Raw genomic sequence first — 22,234 nt, 5'->3', positions numbered from 1 at the left:
CTAAAATTCTGAATGGGGTGCCTATGCCTATCAAACTCAGGTACTTGAGGAATCTTAGGAAGTGTTCAATATATTGAAGTCTTTTTGATTTCCAGAATTGCAACTGAATTCAAAAAAAGAACACTTTCCTTGTGCCAGCATAAGAGGCATTTGCACTGGAGCACATACAGCAGTGCCAGAGAGCAGAACAGGAGTGCCATGCAAGATCACCAGTGCAGCCATAGCAGGGGTTCATCTCCAGTGCTGGAGCTTACCCTGGCACCAAACGGGGCACTCACAGAGGCGTGACTGGCATTAATTGGCTCCCTCAGCCTTTTTGGCTTAGGCCGTTTCTGCATGGAGGCGGAAGCGGCTGGGTCGGCGCATGGACGGTCCCAGAAAGAGCCGGGACGACGGCGCCGCAGAGCGCTGTTGCCCGGCTGCCCCGGCATGTCCCCGGGCCTCCGGCATGTCGCCGAGGCCTGAGGACACGCCCCCCCGGCCCTGCGCGCCTGCTGCAGCGTCACAGGGCAGGGGGGCGTGTCCCCAGGCCTCGGCAATGCGCCGGAGGCCCGGGGACAAGGTAAGTGCAGGGAGGGAGTGGGGGGGGAGGCGCCTTGAAGCCGCTGCCATTCGCACGGCAGCGGCTTCAAGCCAGCGTTCCCGGGAAAGTGCGCTTCCCAGCGCACTCCGGAAACGCTGGCTTGGCGTCGGTCGGGCGGTGTGAGGGCGGCGCGGCTGCGATGCAGCTGCGCCCCCTGTGCGAATGGGGGCCTGGGGATGGTGTTTTTGCCGTCCCCAGGCCGCCATATTCCGCCCGTGCGGAAACGGCCTTAGAGTCCCTCCTCTACCCAATTTGCCGGCGCAAGCCTATGCCAGCAAAAATCGTGGCGTAGCCCACTGTGCTGCATACAGCTCTTTCACAGAGGTTGGAGAGAGGGCACAATGATGCCATGGCTGTGCCATCCCCATCTACAATTCACCTCCCTCACCCAGGTAGTGCACTGTTAGTATCTTCCCTATATTTTCCATATAAGCTGGGGAACAAAATATACTTCACCTAGATGAATACTGTCTGAGTTTTTAACTGTAGGAAAAATCTTATGGTGATTAGATCACTTTAATCTTCATCATTCAGTAGTTTTACAGATAATCTTTTTTAAAAAAGAGAAATCACCTGCAATTAAGACGATCCCTATTGTGTTGCCGAAAGTGAAGAAAAACGAAATGAGCCCCAGCATTATGTGTATAGAATATTTTTCCACTGTTTTGCTTTTGTGTAAAAATATGTTTCCTGGTTTTCAGTCTGTTTCCATGTGATCTCATTAACTCGTGCTGCAGGACAGCTGGAAGCTACTGTAAAAGTGCGATTTGAGTTATTTTGCCAATCAAATGCCCCGCCCAAGCTTCCTTTTATCCATAAAACTTTTTCATTTTATGTATACGAATTGGCAGTTGAGCTCAGACAGCACAGTCAATGGACTATGCAACTGAAATTGTTATTTTAAACACTTAAAAAAATAGGTAGTCAGCACCCCCCCCCCCCCATTATTTTACACATCTGCTCTGTTTCAAAGCCTGGGTTAGGTTCCAACAAATAATGCAGATTCCAAAATCCACCCTGTCATAAGCTTTATTTGCCAGAACTATTGTATTACCTTCTGTGTTTCTTCCTGAATAAAAAAAAATCCATAACGAAAAAGTGATGTGGAAAATTCCTATACAAGTAGCTGTTTTCCAGATAGATTTCAAGGGGTGGTGGTGGGGGGGGGTTTGCCTTGTTTGCTCCATTTGTCAACAAGGCCTCTTTATCCTGAAAGAAACTCCTTTATTTGAGCGTAGCAGTATGGATGATTCTCATTACGAGAGGTGTATGTAGACAGTGGAGAAGGAACAAGAATGTCACAGTATTAAAAAGGCAGACAAGTAAAAACGTTTCTACCCCGATGTACTTCCAGCCCGCTTCACTTTACTACTCAACAGGGTAGCAAGAAGCTAATCCTGGCTTCTTGATAAATCTACCTGTATGATATATGAATTTGTAAAGATTTATTCTGTCTTTAGGTGAACATTTAAAAAACAAACAAACCTGAGTTGAACCTCAGTTACAAATTGTCTCAGTGTTGAGCAGGGATGTGCGGAATCTGAATTCAGATCCGCCCCAGGAATCAATTTATTATTTGAACCAGGTTAAATTACTGTAGGTATGATCCAGCCAGAAGTTCAGGCTCATTCCACACATGCAGAATAATGCACTTTCAAACTGCTTTCAGTGTTCTTTGAAGCTGTGCGGAATAGCAAAATCCACTTGCAAACAGTTGTGAAAGTGGTTTGAAAACGCATTATTTCGCGTGTGCGGAAGGGGCCTCAGGTTAAGAGGAGTTAAATGTGCACCTAAATCTTTCCCTTGGAAACAGCGCAGTTTAAAAGTACTTGACTGTGACTGAATTGTGCCCACCCATTAGAGTATTCCATATTTGCAGGAATCTCTGCAAGTGTTACAAATGGTTGTGAGAATAAACAAGAGATGCTAAAGTGCACTGCACTTTAAAATTGCTGCATAAAGTAATTTAAAAACTGGCATGCCACTAACATCATTTAAATTCATGTAGGATTTTTACCATACAAAGTACTGGCAAGTGACTTATCTGTGTGACAACCTGATAAGGTCATTTTAATTCCAATTTTACAGATGGCGAATTCACATTTAAAGAGAGGCAATTCAGTAAGGGCCAACACTAGCCATGCCAGCATGAGATCTATTACTAGATTTCTGATTTTTTTAATATTGAAAAAAAAATCTAGTTGCAGCATAAAATTAAAGTCAGATTATTGGGGCGGGGGTGGAGAGTTAAGCCTCTTCCCCATGTAGTTTTCCCAGTAGAAATCCCCCACCCCCACCCCGGTTCCAGAATTACTGTTGTCTCTGTGAGGGAAAATGCACACATGGGCCAAACAGCAGCTCCAGGTGAAAACAGTGAAGGGGGAATGGTCTGTTTCATGGTGCTGCTTTTCACATACCCGACAGCTACCATTAGCTTTTTTAAAAAAAAAATTCAGGAGATCCAGTGAATACTCTTCTTAAAGCCAACTTGAGGCAACTTCCTCAGAGAAGATAATATGAAATTCAAAAACCAAGTACCTGTGATGCTTCACAGAACACGTCTGGGCACTGTTTTCCCACAATGGTTCACATTGGGAAGCTTGTATCTGGTTGTGTTTTGCCTGCATTTTACAGTTCTCCATTTGCAGTCAGGTAGCCTTTGATCTTATATGCCAAGTTTCAGCATTTAGAAAGTGTTCACAACAGACTGCGTAAGGGGAGTATTGATACAAGCAGATTAATAGCAGCGTGAATCACGTTGCTTCCATCAAAATGGAATAACTTATCTAAACACCTCAAACTACGATGGAAAATACACTTGAGGTAAATGCCCACCGTTTAGCAAAGCCAAAATATGAAATGTTTCAGTAATCCCTTCTTAGCTTTTGTTTAAGTATCTTTGACATGGAATTGTTCAAGGGCGTAAGAGAGTGGAAATAACGTGGCTTTGGTGTGTCATACAGTTCATAGTTTACAGAGACGCTGCTACAAGCTCATTTGCAAATAAGGGATTATTCATGACATTGGCTTGCCCCCAAGCAACAGGTCTGCTCCTTGTGGCTTTTTGTATTTGTTTTCTTTGTGATGGAGTGCAAACAGACATCTGTTCAGAGGCAAGTGGTGTGAAGTTAGGGCTTAGCAGGAAACAATATGGAGCTCATTGTGATGTTAAGCCAGAGTGATGAGCCTTTTTCTCCAGCTAGTATCAAAGAGACCTCCACACAATGATGTTTTTTAGAGTCTAGGGCTTAAGGTGGCAAAGAAGACTACAAAAGGAGATGTGCTCCTGAACATACACTTGCTCTCTCTCTCTCTCTTCAGCTATGCTCTGTCTCAGGGTCAGAAGATGTGTGAATTAATCTTCCACATCTCCCTTGTGTTTAAATGCTCCCTTGTGTCCTAGTGACTGTCTCCCCTCCCCTTCTTTTTGACTTACTTCGTGCTGCTTTTGTCAAAACCATTATTACCTGCACTATTAAACATCAGACTTTGAAAAAAGAGCTTTTATACTCCCCCGGGCAGCTATTAACAAGACTTGCCTTTTTGTAAAGTTGTGCCCACCACATTGTTTTTCTGTTTCTGCCCTTGGAAGCAAAATGGCTGGTGCAGCTTTACAAAAGCCAAGTCTTGCTAATACCCATCTGGGGCAATATAAATGCACTTTTTTCAAAGTTCAGTGCTTAACAGTGCAGGCAATAATGGTTTCGATGTAGCAGCGCTTAAATAAGATTCTCAAAGTTAAAAAGAGAATCTGCACAATTTTCCCTGGGGGAACATGATTCTTTCACTTCTGCCACACAACTCCCAACTGTGTGGTCACCTTTCTCTGAGATAGAGTATACCCGCAAGCCGGTTGCGGGGTTTTTTTGCTGTGAAATTGCAGTCAAGAGCGACCCTGGAGGGTTTAGAGGCAAGAAAAATTCAGAGGTGATTTGCCATTGGCTAGCAACCATGAACTTCCTAAATGGTCTCTCATCAACCCTGCTTAGCTTCTTCTGCCAAGACTAGAATGGCCTGGGCTATCCAGGTCAGCCTGCAATTCTTTAGCCTACTGTTGTTAAATTACTATTCATATATAGCCATTGAAAGGCTTATCATTGTTACGGATGTGAATGGCTTTGAAAGTCATGGAACCCAGGGAGCTGTAGTTCTGTGAAAGGAAATGGGATGTCTGTCATTTATACCAGTGTTAGGACTCAGCCTTGGAACAGAATATGCCTGTGAGTAGATGGTGAGGGTCACTCAGAGAATATCACCGTTCAGTAGGTAGAGAGACTCCCAATATACCAAAGCTATGGAGAAAAGATTTGGGGTAAAGATGTTTCTGTGTGTGTGAAGTGCCATCAAGTCTCTTCCAACTCACGGCGACCCTATGAATCAGTTACTCACACAGAGAAATCTCCAGGGATGTTTTTGTCCTATCCCAAGATATACATAGAATTCTTAATTGATAGTGTCATGAGTGGCATAATTTTCAAGTCACCTGCTTTTTCTATTACATTTTGCAAGATGTAGACAATAAATTAAGGCACAATGATCTATATTGTATAATCTTGCTCAGGTGTTTGATTGCAAAGGGAGCTGCCTATTATACTTTGCCAAAAGTCTTGTAATGTATTGCTAGTGCTTTTTAATTAGAGTACCACATGTTTATTGTATATCACCTAAAACATATATTACTGTATGTACTTCCACAATGAATTTTGGCATATCTTTACATATAGCTGCAGAATCAGCATCCTGAAACTGTGAGCCGAACACGTTATTTTAGAATGCAGAGGATTTCCATGTACAACAGCCCTCGGGGTTTCTTTCTGGGCTGTATGCTTTCTATTTTGCTTTCAAAGCATAGAAGAATTATAGCTTCAACGTTCATGACACAGGAAGCTATTCCCAAGGCAGTGTAGCTTAAAAAAAATAGCAGACAGATCTATGATTTCACCACATTTTCACTTAGCATAGATGAAACCATCAACAAAGCAGTCTGACCCCACAGGGTACTATTCTTACCCTGTCTGCCAAGAAGGTTTTAGCAAGAAGAGTTTCCATGTGCCTAAAATAGCCACGGCTGTGGGCATTTTACTGCTTGACAAGCCCTTTGTGACATCACTAGTAGCTTTCATATTTTCTTGTCTTTATATGTTGGCTATCTAGTTGAATTTTATTACTCTTCTGTCATTGGGTGTTCTGTTGTGTGTGTGTTTGACTGCCTTAAAACCTTTTATCTTGTTTCATTTACATTTTTTAAAATGTGGAAATGATAGGATTTGCTAGATGTTTTGCCCCAAATGCACACATTTGCCCCAAATGCACACATACTGGTTTACATAAAAAATAAAAAAAGTAGGACCAGATTGCTCTAAGAAACTTAGCAACCATGACAGATTGGTCATCATAAAATGTCTGTATGTCACAAAGCTGTAATAAGCAATACTGTCAAAGCAATTGACTGAAGCAAAATCCAAGGCAATCCTTTTTTGTTTCTTTTGAGAACTTTTACAAGCAAACTATATTTGTGAGGGGACATTAAACCAACGCTAAGCATTGCCACTAAAAAGTAAGATTGTTTATATACAAAGCTGGGGTTTCAATTCCATGATAAAATGCTTTATATTCATGCATACCTTAACAAGCAAATTGGTTTTTGTGGCTCAGTTGAAATGAACAAAGATGTTTTCAAGATCGGATTGTCCATCTGCCCCTTCACATGTTGTCTAGGCTAAAAAAAAAGATTTTGGATTTGCAGTATTCTCACTTGGTCCTTTCAGCCCTCCAGAAAGCAGTTTCTTCTTGTTAGGGCCATTTTGTGCAGACTGGTTGGATACTGTAGATTTTAAAAACTAATGGACCAAGAAGAGGATCAGGGCAATACATTAGCAACTGCCAAAAGTGAACATCCTTCTGTGTGCAAATTTTTTACAGTTGTTGGTACACACTGATGCCCCCAGAGTATGATAGCTGGTGTTGGGCTCTGACTCAGCGGCTGGGTCACATTGATAAGGGTCTCTACAGCGCTCATGAGCCAAAAAAAAGTTTCAGAGGATGCCACACAAGTGGAATGAAGAGCATTTTCCTCCTTATGGTTTTGTTGTACATTTTGTTGTACATTTTGGTTTAACTAGGAGAACTTCTCAAAAAAATTCAAAAACTGAACTATGCACAGTTTGATACAACAGCCGATCCTTTCAGTTCCTTTCTCTCTTCCTGCCCCCGCATTATGGGTCTGCACATGCATAGTGATAAAACACTGAAAAGCAGCAACCTTGGTAAAATCTGTATGTGTTTCAGAGTGCTTACTGTGTGGTCTTTCACTGACATTTATATGTTCTTTTTTATCCTGCATACCAAAAATATTCCACCTTTCTGCCCCATCAGGACTACCGAGGTGGCTAACAAACATTATTTAAAAATACGTAATAAAAGCAACTGAAAACCAAACTATTATACCTGCGTAAATACACAAAAACAGCAATTAAAAATCACTTAGGAAGGTCATTGGGCTCACATCAAGTCTGCTTTTCTAGCTTGTACTTTCTAAGGACAATACATGCACATGAGTAAAGCAGCACCAATAAAGATTGGGCTATATATTATAATCTTTCTGTACTAGTTGTCCTTTTTCAACAAGCATGTTATTAATGAAACAGAGGGGAAAGGGAGAAAACATAAAGGAACCAAAGGAACACAGAGGAATGAGCTGTGCACACACAGACCATTTATGCATTCACTATTTTCCCTGCAACTGTTTGCTTCACAGTGTAGTTTCTCTGTTGTTGTTGTTTTTTTGCACAGGGATTAGCCTTCTGTGTTCCTAGCTGAGCCAATCTGCTGTTTTGCCCTTGCCCCTGCTTCCTCAATGTTTCCTTGCAACCTCCAATTAGGGAGGTTCCTTCTACCTTTGTTGTTGTTCCTTTGGTTTAGACCAGGTCAATTTCATGTCAATTTCAGGGTCTACCTCTGCAGTGTTAAAATAGAAAGGAAGGAAGGCACACTGATTGTTCTGGATTGGTGACTGGAAAAGTGGAAGAAACTGCTGTTCTGTGGGTAGGGAAAGGCAATGAGCAGTGACAAAACCTTAAAAAAGCTTAGGGGACAGCAATCTCCTTCACTTTCCCTGAAAAGGAAGAGAAAAGGCTACATTTTAACAAGTTCCAGATACTCCAGGGATTCTCTGATCTGAGAGTGTGGTGAGTTCTGAAGAGGTGAAAACGTGCATAGCGGAGAATACAACCTGAAGGGAATGTACACTCATTGCAAAAGAGACCACAAGTGTGTAAATGGTCAAATTTATATAAAATTGGGATATAAAAAATGGAATACCAGCAGGTTCTGTGAAAAACACTAGGGCCGTTTCCGCACGGGCATTAAATGGCGTACACCAATGGAGATGCAAAACGCTTGCCCGTCTCCAAGGCCGCCATTCGCATCGGGGCGCAGCTGCAACAGTAGCCGCTGGCTGCCCTCGCTGATCGCCTCATGTTGCCGGCCTGGAAGCCGGGCGTTTCCCCAAAGCTTCCCCAGCGCTCTTTTTGCGGGAAAGCAGCTGCCGTGAAGCCGCTTTCAGCGTCGAAGCCGCAACAGCAGCTGCTTTAACGGCGCCCCTTAACCTCGGCACTTTAAACCTTGTCCCCGGGCCTCGGTAGCGTCGCCGAGGCCTGGGGACACCATGCCCTCCGCTGCCATTTGGAGCAGGCACACAGGGCCAGGGGGACGGTAATCCCTTGCAGGCCTCGGGCGCTTAACAGCGCCGGAGGCCCGGGACATGAATCGGGTCCGGCGAGCGCCCGGCACTCCGTGGTGCCGCTGTCCGGTTAAATTCCTGTGACCGGCCCATCGCGAGACGGTCCCGAAAGCGTTGTCGGGTCGGTTAGCGTTGAAACGCCATTCCAACGCCGCTTCCGCCGATAGGAAACGGCCTAGGTAATTCAGATGAATAATCAACTTGCTAACTTTTTAGATTGACCCCATCCCTGTTCCTTTCAAATGACCTTACATATACAAATTAAGCAAGTCATTTTTAAATTATGTAAACATATACATTTCAGCTTAGTTCATAGTGACACAGTGTCAGCTATTCTTTCTTGCCCCTAATATTTATGTGGCTGTGGGCTATTACACAACCACACTGGCCCTGGAAGTGTGCTGGAAGTTCATTGGCTGAGAAATTGCAATTTGATTTTCAACTGGGGGAGGTCAGTCTGGTTCTAGTGAAAGTCATAAAGTCATGCTAAGAAAAAGACATTCCACACAGAACAAGGCAGCAAACCTAAGTTTGTTGCTGAGGATTCCTTTAACTTCAGCTGCAACCAATCCTGATGCTTCAGTTAGCATATTTATAAGAAGCACATTTGTCTCATTTACCATTTACATTTGTAAGTGTACGCTTAAAAGAAACCCTTAATATGTGGTGGGGTAGTATCTCATTGTACATCTTCCTCAGCATTTCTTCACATAGTAGTAGTAGTAGATTTATTTATATGACCAAAACACATAAAAGCTGTAAAATAATACTAAAATATTATACCAAAACATAAAATCGACTTCAATTACAAAGAGATTGCATCAAAGATCAGAGGAATTGGAATTAATTAGGAATAGATGAATAAAATAATAATGTTAGGAATATAAATATAATTCTGAAATTACAAGTGATTAACACGGGTTTTTCTTATTTTGTTAGTTATCCATCCAAATTAGGCAGCTCTGTAAGTGATCCCCTGATTCTTATCTGCAAGCATAGTTGAAAGAAGAGTCTTTCTATCTCTTCTTGGAAGACAAGAGTCTATAGGATTGATGAGAACTTCTTTATAGAACTTACAAGCAAATAAAACATGTTCCCGTGATTCTTCAAGCATTCTTTTCGGGTTATATCCCCATGTGGGCATGGCTGGAGTCTCACTGATCTTAGGGGCCTCCACTTTTCACAAAGAGCTTTTAAAATCTAAATATATGCTCAGTATCTCTTCCTTCAACTCTGCTGTGCTGCAGGAAATTAAGTGTACAATGAAGATAACCTAGAATAGGAAATCGCAGTGGCAAGCCGCAGCCCATGATGCCGCTTCCTCTATCAGGAAAGCTACAATTAATTGTGCGTTTATTATTATCAGTCAGGGCTTGTAAATTGCAATAGAATGTTCATGATGGGTTGAATTATGTGGAGACCTTGTAATAGAATGAATGACTTTCTTTTAATCAGTGTTCCAGGTGCCATTCTGAGATGGAAACAGGAAAAAGGAGGGTTTTGTGTTGTTTTTAATCAGTCGCTTTCCCTTTTTTCATTAAAGGCAACTTTGGGGAGAATGTTTTTGCCTGATGGAGGATTTTTTAAAAAGTTTCCTTGCAAATCCCATAATCTGATATTTTGTCTTTGGTTGCAAGGGAAGGGAGAGAAGTGGGGGGGGGGGCATCATTTTGACCTGACCTAAACAGAATCATTCGCTTCATGATATTCAGTGGTTGTCATCAGGAGATACGCAGCTGCTTTGTGTTATGCAGATTTTGGGTGCAGTCGAGCAAAGTCTCTCCAGAAAGTTATTCAAGAATGTTTCAAACAGCAGACTTTATTGTAAACAACACAAGAAATTAGATTGGCCCTCCAGATTTTGCTGTGTTTGATTAATGGTAGTCACCTCAAGCTGTTAAATACATTAGCCTTGTGACATGGTAGTACTACAGATGCGCATTTCGGTGTTCTCTTTAAAAATAATCACGTTTTTGATTGCTGTTGGGGAGAAGATTACAGGTTGCAGCTTAACCCATTTTTCCCTAATACAATTGGAGGGTGGCAAAAGGTTCTTCACATGGTCTCAATGCCTGTGTCTCTGTTCTGTAGACTCACAAATAAGAACTGGAAAACTTGTAAGTTACAGCAAAAGGAGACCGAGACATTGAAATAAAAATTGATGGGGACATTTGGGGCAACATTGTTCGGCATTTCAAGGATGAATTCTTGTTCACCCCTAATGCTTGGTTTCGAGGGGATTACGAAAGAAATAAAAGCTGTGAGATATCTAACTTGACGATTGATATCAGAATAAAAATTGGCTGTGTACATTCTTGGCATAAGTATGCATGGCATGATCACACTGAGGCTTCGCCCTCCCCCCAATTGTTTTCAAAAGGTTTAGGAGTAAGCAAACACTTCTTCACTAGTTCCACAAAGTGAGAGTTCATAAGCATGAGCAGTTCTTAAGTGTTATCCACCAATGTGTTTTCTGGCACCTACTAGTTCCTTCCCCAAAGCCGAGTCAGTTCTAGCTTTCCTCCATTTCATTGGAGTAGGAAATGCTTCAAAAGACCTCAGGAATCATCATATTTGGGTCTGTAGAAACAGCAGTCCAGAAATATCTGCCTTCCACTGGCATAATGCCCATTGGGCAAGGTGGGCAGCAGCCCAGGGCACCACCTTGTGGGGGGCATCAAAACGCAGGGTTTGTTTGGGGGTATTTATAGTGGTTTTCCATTTTTGGCCTGCAGGGGGCGCAGTTTTTAGGCTAGCGGCACCAAAATTTCAGCGTATCATCAGGAGACTATCCTTATGCTACCCCCCATGTTTGGTGAGGTTTGATTCAGGAAGTCCAAAGTTATGGACTCCCAAAGGGGGTGCCTTTATCCCCCATTGTTTCCAATGGAAGCTAATAGGAGATGGGGGCTACAGTTTTGAGGGTCCATAACTTTGGCCCCCCTGACCCAAACTGCACCAAACTTGGGGGGATCATTAGGGAAGTTTTCTGATGAGACCCTGAAAGTTTTGAGACTGTGCCTTCAGAAATGTGCCCCCCACAGCCTGCAACCCCCATTGACAGCAATGCAGAAAACTCAATGCAGAACAAAGATTCTTGGGCAAATTTCTAGGATGTTCCTGCAGGGGGTGCATTTTTAGATGTATCAGCACCAACATTTCAGGGTATCATCTGGAGATGATGGCACCCCCCAAGTTTGGTGCAGTTTGGTTCAGGGGGGCCAAAGTTATGGACCCTCAAAACTGTAGCCCCCATCTCCTATTAGCTTCCATTGGAAACAATGGGGGATAGGGGCACCCCCTTTGGGAGTCCATAACTTTGGACTCCTTGAACCAAACCTCACCAAACATGGGAAGTAGCATAAGGACAGTCTCCTGATGTTATGCTGAAGTTTTGGTGCTGATATGTCTAAAAATGCACCCCTTGCAGGCACCAATGTCCTGGTACAAAAAAAATTTGGTCGTGGTGGAGTGGCCGCCAGGTTTTGCCCAGGGCTACAGTTTGCCCAGGCCTGCCTCGTTACGCCCCTGCTGCCTTCATTGTAACAGGATGCTTGGCTTGAGGCCTCCATACATTTTGTGATTGCTCCTCCCCTATGACAGCCATTTTGTGGGGTGCCTACTGTCTTTTCCTTCAGGTGCCCACTGGCTCAACACATTTGGGGACCTTGAGCACAGCAAGCGTCTTTGGAGATGGTGTAGCTGCAACACCCTGTCCGTGGAGTAACTGCCCCTCCTCTTAGAATTGCTCGGCCAGGTATTTAACATGCCAGGATAAATTGGGAAAGCCCATAATCTTGGCTGAGGCATAGTCAGGCATTCCTGTCTCCCCCTTTAGAACTACACTACCTGTGTCCCAACTCATTATAAAACCAGTCTTACAGTTGAGGACAGGAAGGTTGTATATGTACAGCAGCTCACAATTGAGATTCATGCCACACTTGTCAAAGTAAAACCAAGTCGACTGCCACTGGCTTATAATAATAATATAAATGTGAAATTGTCAGTGTCCTGCTGCCACTTGGGCTCATATTTCTCCTTGAGCAAAATTTGGAGCTATCACTGTTTTCACACAGAAATCATCTCCGCCAAGCTCTGCCCAGTATTTAGCTTCTTCAAGACCATTTTTGAGCTGGATGCATCTATTTGCTCTCAGGCATGCATCAAAAGAGTTTTTGGAATGATTATGTCTTCATGGGAGTTTCCTAGGCGCCCTCTTTAGCATTTCAGCTAGGCATGTTAAAAAGGTCTCTGGAAAAAAAATGCCAAAGGACTGGGCAGAGCCTATTGTTGACAACACTCTTGTTCAGCCATGTAGACAAGCTGTGATACAAGAAGACAAGGAACTATTGCAGATTGATTGATTGATTTATTTATTTATTTATTTATTTATTTATTTATTGTCAAAGGATTTCCTGATTATTTATTTATTGTTTCGTTTTCTATACCGCCCTATTTTCAGAGGACAGTTACTGTAAGGTATTCCTAGGCTGAGGATGAAAAGGATACACTCTTAAAAATATTTGTGTTTCAGACATAGCTTCAAATTGTTAGGGAGTAGTTACCAGAGGCGTATCTAGGGACAATGTAGCCCGGTGCAAAATCTGAGTTTTCCATGCCCACCCCCTGTATTGGTGGCCACGCTCCCCCACCACGACCAAACAGTGTTTTTTTGCACCAGGTCTTGAAGTCAGTGAGGGGGGAAGGAGGAGGGTTGTGGGGGTGATTTTCCGCCCCTACGTGACAAAATTGCCCCATATGTCCCCCTGGGCTCCTGATAGTTACCATGATAATCAGATTTCCATTTACCACATTGAATCCCTTTTACAGAAAGACAGGTTGAATGTATTATAAATAAATAAATAGCTTTCAGGTGACTAAATGTTTATATAAAAGTGTTGGCCCCAGAAAGGGAGACATGTTTGCTCCGTCTTCTGCTGTTTATGGCAGCAGAATTTTGATGGCGGCTGGGGTGTGAGCAAAAGATCAACTTGGTTGAATGGAAATTGAATACGCTAAAGCATTTATACTCCCCAAAGTCCATTTCAGAGTGAAACTGCACATCCAGGTTTTCCATTTCTTATTAACCGCCTCTGTACTTTTTGATTAATGGATTGATACATTAAGTGGATTTTTTAAAAAAACAGAACAGAACTTAAAACGTTTTTCCATTTTGTTTAAGCATCTGATAGCACCTGGCCCATCAAATCTGCATCATCCATAAATCTTCATAAAATAACCATTGCCTTTTAAATTACTTATGTCATGCCATTATCTCCATTGATGAAATTTCAGATGTAAGATGGTGAATGATGAACTGCTAAACATGGTCTCTAAAGTAATAGTATGAGATTCTTGTGGTTTATGATGGTCTGCTTATGAATATTTCATCCCCGTCATTTTCCATTACAGCCCCTCTTTGCCTGCTCTGGATTGGCAGTTGCCGTCTCACTCAGGACCTTATGAACTTCGGATTGAAGTGCAGCCCAAGTCCCATCACAGAGCCCATTATGAAACAGAAGGGAGTCGAGGGGCTGTGAAGGCATCGGCCGGAGGACATCCAATGGTGCAGGTATTCACATTTTTCAGCACAGCCAAGTTGGCCTGTGGTTGTGCCTTGAAAAAGAACTTATGCAGAAACCTTTACAAACCCTCTAGAACTCTGCTGACCGTAGTTAATATTCTCCCTCCATCTCTTGAACTCTTGTCTCTAATTGAGCTGATTTTTTTTATTGCATGCAAGAATTTTGTTGCACTGAAGATCAGTTTTCATTGTCTCAAGAGACGACCATGCAAATCTGGTTGTGTGCTCTGCAGGCTGCTTTATGCATTGCTTCAGTTGTGTGGTTGCAACCCAAATGCTTCTGTGCACCTTTAAGTATGTAAACTTTACCACTTGGTTCCTGTCTGAAGCTGCAGTTGTAGACATGATTAGGTGGGCAAACGACGACAACACATTACACACCAGGCTATGGCAACTTTATTATTATTGCAACTTTATCAATGGCAACGCCTATTCAATATATATAACATATAATTTGGTAAAGTAATATTGTAAGTGTCATCAAGTGGACAACCATCCTGAATGTGCACAGTGTAAGTATCAAAAGCATTCAAGTCTATACAAGACTATACAAGAAATCAAATAACGCAGTGATGCATCCAAAATTTACATAGAAAGAGTAACATATAAAGCAATTCAATGCAGTTCATTCACATATTCATGAACCATAAGCCTATATTGGCCGAATTGTACGGTCCTAATAACGAAGGATCCTCCAAATGTGCAGAAAACATAAAGCATAGTTTTGGTTCTGTGCTGCATGTCATTCGATATCCAGTTTTGAAAATGTGCAAATAATTGCCCAAAGTCTCAATGCAATCCAAGACACTTCTGCCTTCTGGCGCATCTGTGGTTGTCACCATGAAATGGATAGATATGCGTATCTTTTACATAACTTGTGGGACATGTCAAGAGAAAAGCGAGGAGGACAGTTTTCCACCCCTCTTTGATATAATTATGCTGTACTGGCAAAGCATGTAAGTGGAATGGGTTGCCTTCCATAAATATTTTCGGAATAGTTTGCAATTTGTTCCATAAGATGGATAGAAGCTGATTTCCGAAAAAAATTATCCAAATCGGCCAGTGGACCTTCTTTCACCCTTTTATCACACATTCTGTCTCACACACTCATCCCCCGTTAAAACTACAAATTTAACTATGCATCATCAGACTTGAAATATTATTGTACCTGGCACCCATTTAAATGGAATGATATCTTGCTTCTTTGCTTACGCCTGAGCTTTCAGGTCTCTTGCTTTGCCAATGTGAGTAAGGCCCAGTTTCCTACGGTACATTGCAAACGCTTCCTGCTTGATGTGCAGAGGTAAGCATGCCCAAATCCACTGGTTTCCATTGCTCTTCTGTGCGCCTAACTTGGTATTGAGATCAGCCTGTATAGAAGAGCTGCAGTATCTAGAGCCTGGCATGACCTTCTATTTTTAGTAAGTATATACAGTGTATACGCACTGTATCCACAGTGTTTATTTTGAGCTGATTTATTTGGGGATGACAGAGTGGTAAAGGCCAGCTATAATACTGCATGGATTTACATTGCATAAGGTCTGACAGCAGGCATTCAGAAATGGGAAGATTCTTAGGACTCAGCTCCTCAGTCATGTCCCTGGATTCTTTCCCTATAAAGTAGTCCTGTAGTAGTGCAGGAGACTGTGACTGACTTTTGCTTCATGCTGGGGAGCTTTTTTTTTTCCAGGGGAGGGAGCCTAACATGATCTTTGTGCTGCGTTCGTGGAAGGCTAGCTGGTGTTTGGAAGTTTGGAGTAGTAGAAGCTCAGGAAATGCTTGCTTTGTTAAGGCCTGGCATTTCTCTCATGTGGCCTGCATTTATGTAATTGCTTTCAGAAACAGTCTTCCTTGAAACTTGCTCTTTGCTTATTCTTTTTAAAAAAAAGGATGCAAGTTTGGGAATAATTTTCAGCTGGGAACGATTTAAATTTTGTTTTCCAGAGAGATAGCTAATAGAGGATGAACCAAATTGTACACAGTTGTGTTTTGTTTGTTTTCTCAAATGCCATGTTTATTCTTTTTCATTCAATATCAACGTTGGCTTATCCAGTGTGCAAACTGCTTAATAATTATTACCTAATGGCACACTATATATTTTTTAAAAACACATTGAACGATATCTGAAATGTGTAGCTATCAGCGTGTGTCATGGGTATGTACTCTGCTAGCTTCCGGGCACAAGGAAATGTAGAGGAAAGGCACCCATTCACAGTGGGCAGCTTGACATTTAAAATTTCCACCCCGGGTGATTGGAAAAAAACAAACACAGTGCCAACATTTAATTGGGCTAAATGTGTCCAGGCACTCCCCTGCAATCGCTCGCGACTGTGTGTCAGAATGAAATGAAGCATGCTGAGTGTCCCTGCATAGGTAGCCTGATCGAACAGAAACAAATGTCAGATATGGAGAAGTAATGAAGGTGAATCTGTTTTTCAGTCCATAGACTAAGTGGGACTGCTTCTTTTTGGCTTTCCTGCATTTTTCCCTTCGCTGTAGAAAGTAAGATTGTCCTTAGCAGGTTTTCTTCTGTCAACTGACCACTCACATCTGCCCATTTAGACATAATAAGGATGTGCCTCTGTGACCATTTGTTTTAAGGTCGTGGATAGGAAAAAAATATCACTGGAAACTTCCTGTCCGATTGTTGTAGAAGACAGCTGCTGACATTCCTTCTGCACAAATAGGAAAGGCTACCGGAGCCCCATACTGTATGGTAGTCATCTCTATTAAGATGGTGTTGGTTTTGCCCACATGTGTTGAGCTAGATATCACCACTTCCACCCCACCCACTAGAGCTCTCCACCCTGTGCAGCACCCATTTTGATACGTTGCCGTTGCAGCAGATGGTGTTGGAATGCCCATTAAAATACAGAAACTGCTTCTGATAAATTTTGCATCTGCTCCGACTGAATTCCTTGTTAACGGCATCTCTTTCCCACTGCCACTGATCCAAACCTGCTAACCATACTCTGTTTCACATAAAGATGTTAGTAGACTGTATATTCTTCTGCCTCAGAACAAAGCATGCTGTTTTTTGTTGTAGAACACACTGCCTGGGATCAAGTGCCTACCTGCCCCCCCCCCATCTGTCTGAAAGTTTGAAAGTAAAAATAAGATGTATTTTTGCATAAATAAGATGCACAGATGCTCTTGTATCAAAGTATCATGTTTGATAATGCAAGGCAGCGCATAAAAATGAATAATTCTCATATTTGTTCAGGACTATGTTCTAATACAGTTCAGGACTATATTCTAATACAATTTTTTTTCAAATGACCGAACTAACATTGTTATAGATAACAGAATATAGTGACAGGTTGGAAGGAACCTTGGCATTGCACACACACTGATACCTCCTTACTGCCTTCCAAGTAAATATGCATTCGATCACCTGTGCCCTTAATGTATTCTTACTCCTACATGTTTTCTCTTTACTTGTTTGAGTGTTTGGCTACCATGGCAGCCTGAGTTATCATAAGGATTTCTAAATGCTTGGAGAATGAGACGAGTTGACACACCTCGAAAGAGCTAAAAATGCTTTGAGAAACTGGCTAATCAAAGGTGCTGGTTAATTGGGCATGATGAGGTAATGCTTGGCAAAGCACCTCATACCCAGTCTCATAAAACTCTGTTACTAATCATAATCCTCCTCAGAAATCCAGTACTTTTCAAGCTGCTACAAGGGAGAAAAAAGTGCTTTCTATTCTGGGAATTTTTGATTTCAAATTCTGCCTTCCCACTAACATCCTGTATGGCCCTGAGCAGCCATTTAATTTCTCCAATAATGTGTCTGCACCTCAAATTTTCATGTTTATGGACCGTGAGGTATATCAGTACAAGAGAACTGATCTTCTGTATGCAAGAAACATAGGAGGAAGTAAAGGGCCATCTAGGGTTAAAGCCAACAATTGCTCCTTTTTACAGTGGGTAGAGATCATTAATTTGGGCTTGTTTCTGGATAGGCAAGCACTAACAAATCATATGGGGAAACCTTAAGGAGTAAAGAGTGACAAGAACAAGGGATTGATTGAAAGCCTGAAAAAAGTAGAAGCAAGTCTTTGAGACAGCCAAGAACACACTGTTCCCATAATTATAGAATGTATAGACACAGTGCATTCTAACAAATCACTGAGACTAAACAGTATTCAGCCTAGAGTTCTTCAAGAACTTGAATAGGAAATTGCTGGACTTCTAATGATGATATGTAACCAGTGATTAGCCTCTGTACCAGAGGACTGGTACAATTGAACACCCATTTATTTTTTAAAGGGTTCTTGGGGGACCCAGGAGATTATAGGCCAGTTAGCTCAATGTCTGTTCGAGATACGTTGATAGAAAGCATTCTTAAAGATAGCACTGTCGAACACATAGAAGGGCAAGACCTGCTGAGCAAAAGCCAGTGTGACTTCTGCAAATATAGGTGCTGTGTCTCTAACCTTTTAGAGTTTTTTTGGAAGTGCCAATAAGCATGTGAATAGGAATGAGCCAGTGGATGTTGTATATTGGATTTCTGAAAGGCTTTTGACAAAGTCTCCCATGAAAGACTTCTAAGCAAACTTCATAGTTGTGGGATAACAGAACAAGTCCTCCTATGGTTTCAGATCTGGCTAAAAAAAAATAGTAAGCAGAGAGAGGGAATAAATGGTCAGTTTTCACAATGGAAAGATGTGAGCAGTGGGATCTCTCAGGGATCTGTGTTGTGACCACTGCTTTTCAGGGACTTGGAGCTGGGGGCAAACAGCGTTGTGGCCAAGTCTGCAGATGACACTAAATAATTTCTGGTGTTTAAACCAAAATGAGGTTGCAGAGAGCTCCAAAAGGATCTCTCCAAACTGGAGGAATGGACTTTAAAATGGTAAATGAGATTCAGTATGAGCAAGTGTAAAGTGATACATATTGGGGCAAAAAATACCAACACATGCATACTGATGATATCCATGCTGGCAGCAACAGGCCAAGAAAGGGGTATGAGAGTGGTAGTGGATAGCTCGATGATAATGTTAGCCCAGTGTGTGACTGCTGCGGAAAAGGCAAATTCCATGCTGGCCATAATTAGACAAGAATTAGAGAATAAAAATGCTGCTATCATACTTCCCTTATACAGGTCTATTCTGAGATCACAATTGGAATACTGTGTACAGTTCTGGTCACTGCTAGGCTTGGATATTCAGGTGCACTGAATCCCAGATTCAGCCCAAATCTGGACACATATGTCCTGCCCAAATATGAACAAATCCAAATGCAAGGCATTCGAGCTTTTGGGGGTATTTTTTGGTGTTTTGTGTTTTGGCCTGCAGGGGGCGCATTTTTAAAGCTAGCAGCACCAACATTTCAGGGTATAATCCGGAAATTCTCCTGATGATGTCACCCAGATTTGGTGAAGCTTGGTTCAAAGGGTCCAAAGTTATGGACTTCCAAAATGGGTGCCCCATCCCCAATTGTTTCCAATGGGAACTAACAGGAGATGGGGTCCATCACTTGGGTCCATCACTTTAGCCCTCCTGAACAAAATTTCACTAAACTCGGTTGGTATCATCAGAACAGTCTCTGGGTGAGACCCTGAAATTTTGGTGCCAGTAGCTTTTAAAATGTGTCCCTAAATGGCACCCCAATAAATTTGTTTAGATTCTCTGCTCTGCGTGAATTAGACAAATAATATATTCGGTTATACCCAAATATTTGGGTATACCCAAAAAATTCAGGTCTGTCTGGGTTTTTTTTTTGTATTTTTTAATGTTGTTTCATGTTTCAGCCTGCAGTGGGCGCATTTTTAAAGCCAGCGGCACCAACATTTCAGGGTATCATCTGAAGACTCTTCTGATGATACCAATTGAGTTTGGTGAGGTTTGGTTCAAGGCGTCCAAAGTTATGGATCCCCAAAAGGGGTGCCCCATCCCTCATTGATTCCAATGGGAGTAACAGGAGATGGGTCTACCCCTTTGAGGGTCCATAACTTTGGACCCCATGAACCTAATTTCACCAAATTCGGGTGGTATCAGCAGGACAGTCTCTGGGTGAGACCCTGAAATTTTGGTACCAGTAGCTTTAAAAATGCGTCCTGACAGGCACACCAAGAAATTTGCTTAGATTCTCTGCTCTGCAGTGCCTTGGCTCCATTGTAGCCAAAGGGGAATTTCTGAGTGTGTAAGCAGGCTGCACATTTTTGAAGATAGAGGCACCAAACTTTCAAGGTGGCTCCTGGAAGCCCTCTTAGTAAAAGCACCCAGGCTTTGTGAACTTTGCTTCTGGGGGTTGAATTTTATGGGCCCCCAAAAGGCTTTCCCCACTCCTACACATGAAGCCTGCTGGCTGAGTTCTCTCAGAACTCTCTTAACACACTCCCACACCACCTTCAGCAGCAAAGTTCACCAAAACTGGATCCTATTACCAGGAGGGCCTCCTGGAGCCATTTTGAAAGTCTGGTGCCTCTATCTTAAAAAATGTGCAGCCTGCACAGAAATTCCCCATTGGGTACAATGGAGCCACTGAAGAGCACAGAATCTGCCAGGCAAGTTCTATGGTGGGAAAAATTAATTAACTTTTCCCACCATAGACTTCAGTGGGGTTTGCTGTTATGCCCAGCTGGCTCTGTTCTAGAGATTTGGGAGGGGTTCCGGTGGGGGGGTTGTTCTGGGTTGGGGTGTCTAATTTCCTTCAGGGCTGCTGGTGTGAATCTCCTGAAAGGGACCAGTCAACTTGGCTAAAGTTTGCTTGGGATGGGCAAATGCTGTGGGCACCCAGTTGAAGGTGAACCTGATGCCCACAGAACAAGGGGTTTTTTTTGCATTTCAGCCTGCAGGGGGAAAGCAAAACAAAATATCAAGATTATTTATTAACAATATAGTAGCAATTTACTTTTGGCAATCCAAACTACATCATCCTCATTATGCCTTTTGAAGAGAGCAGAAACAGACAAGATGCTCCATGCTAAAGATGCATGCAAGAATCAGGAAATACGACAGTTAAAAAATTCCATTGCTCATAAAGGTGAACTCAACTACACATACCGTAGAAGAACAGCAAGAACACATACAGAGAGTTTTGACCTGGAAGACCTTTTCTAATCCTAATTACAATAACATAACACTTGAAGAAAAATGCATCATGTAGACAACAGACATGACAAAATGGTATCCTAGCTCAAGACCTTCCCTGTGAGCCAAGGAGAACTGTGGGATATAAATATTTTGATAATCATATATTTATGTAAATAATAGAATTATATTCTGAGCAAGTTGCTCCATTTTTTCCTGATCCCATTGATCTGGTACTCCATATACTCATATTAGTTCCTTGATGTAGAAGCCACAACACCACTTATTGTCTCACCCACAAGGTGATGTGAGAAATCCTGAACCAGAGAGAGGAGTTGAAGTTGCAATTTCACACCCCACTCCAGTGTTATCCCTTTGTAAACGAACAGGAGCCCCAGCTATGTTGTCATGATCTTCTCTCCTCACTCAATAGTGGAGAAAGAGCAGCAATGCTGCAGCCCCAGTACCTGTAGAGTAACAGAAGAACCGAGGCTAAGACAAGATTGAAATATTCATCATAAGTATGTCAAACTTGACAACAGGTCTATTTTTAAGACAAGATGTATTGTTTATCTGTTCCCTGAAAGGTGTTTCAGAATTTTAAAAACCCGGAAGAATGCGCACACCCTTCATGACTAATCTGTAAAATGCAAATCAGGCTATGGAAGCCTTTTGGGAAAACGTATGTCAAATTATTGTGTAGGTTTAGACCTATGTACTTAAAGTATAAAATGAACCAATACACTTTTTCATTATTTTATTATTTTTTATTATTTTTCTTTTCTTGAAGAAAAGGCATTTAAAATGTTAAAAAAGAAGTTTCTAGACATTTGCCTCTTCAAGTGTTAACCGGTTGGTGGTAGTGAGAAGAAATCTTATTAGCTTTGGGGGTTGTAAAATAAAGATGGAGAAATGAACTTTTCATTAGCCTTTGCTTGAGAGCCTGGGTGGGTGAGTAAATTCTCAGTTCTCTTCTATTATCATCATCATCATCATCATCATCATCATCATCATCATCATCATCATCATCATCATCATCATTATTATTGTCGTTGTTGTTGTTGTTGTTGTTGTTGTTATTATTATTATTATTATTATTATTATTATTATAGATTTCACAGCTGCCAGATCTTTAGCTGGTTGTTGGCCTTCATTGCAATTTGTTGTTGTTGTTGTTGTTGTTGTTGTTGTTGTTGTTGTTGTTGTTGTTATTTAATCTTGGTTAATTTCACAGCTGCCAATTTTTTAGTTGGTTGTTGGCCTTTCATTACAATTCGAGCATATTGGCA

At 41.9% G+C, this 22,234-nt stretch overlaps 1 protein-coding gene across 3 annotated transcripts in view; it reads left to right on the top strand.

Annotated features, from left to right (window-relative positions):
- Positions 1-22,234, top strand: part of NFATC1 (nuclear factor of activated T cells 1) — a 171,497-nt gene that overhangs the window by 30,272 nt on the left and 118,991 nt on the right. For all 3 annotated transcript variants that reach the window (XM_048508238.1, XM_048508239.1, XM_048508237.1), the window contains exon 3: positions 13,737-13,896. In XM_048508238.1, the coding sequence (XP_048364195.1) occupies positions 13,737-13,896 (160 nt within the window). The remainder of the gene's footprint in view (positions 1-13,736; positions 13,897-22,234) is intronic.

Source organism: Sphaerodactylus townsendi, linkage group LG09 (assembly GCF_021028975.2).
Source record: "Sphaerodactylus townsendi isolate TG3544 linkage group LG09, MPM_Stown_v2.3, whole genome shotgun sequence".
Lineage (NCBI taxonomy): Eukaryota > Metazoa > Chordata > Lepidosauria > Squamata > Sphaerodactylidae > Sphaerodactylus > Sphaerodactylus townsendi.
This window is presented reverse-complemented; position numbering and strand designations above follow the sequence as displayed.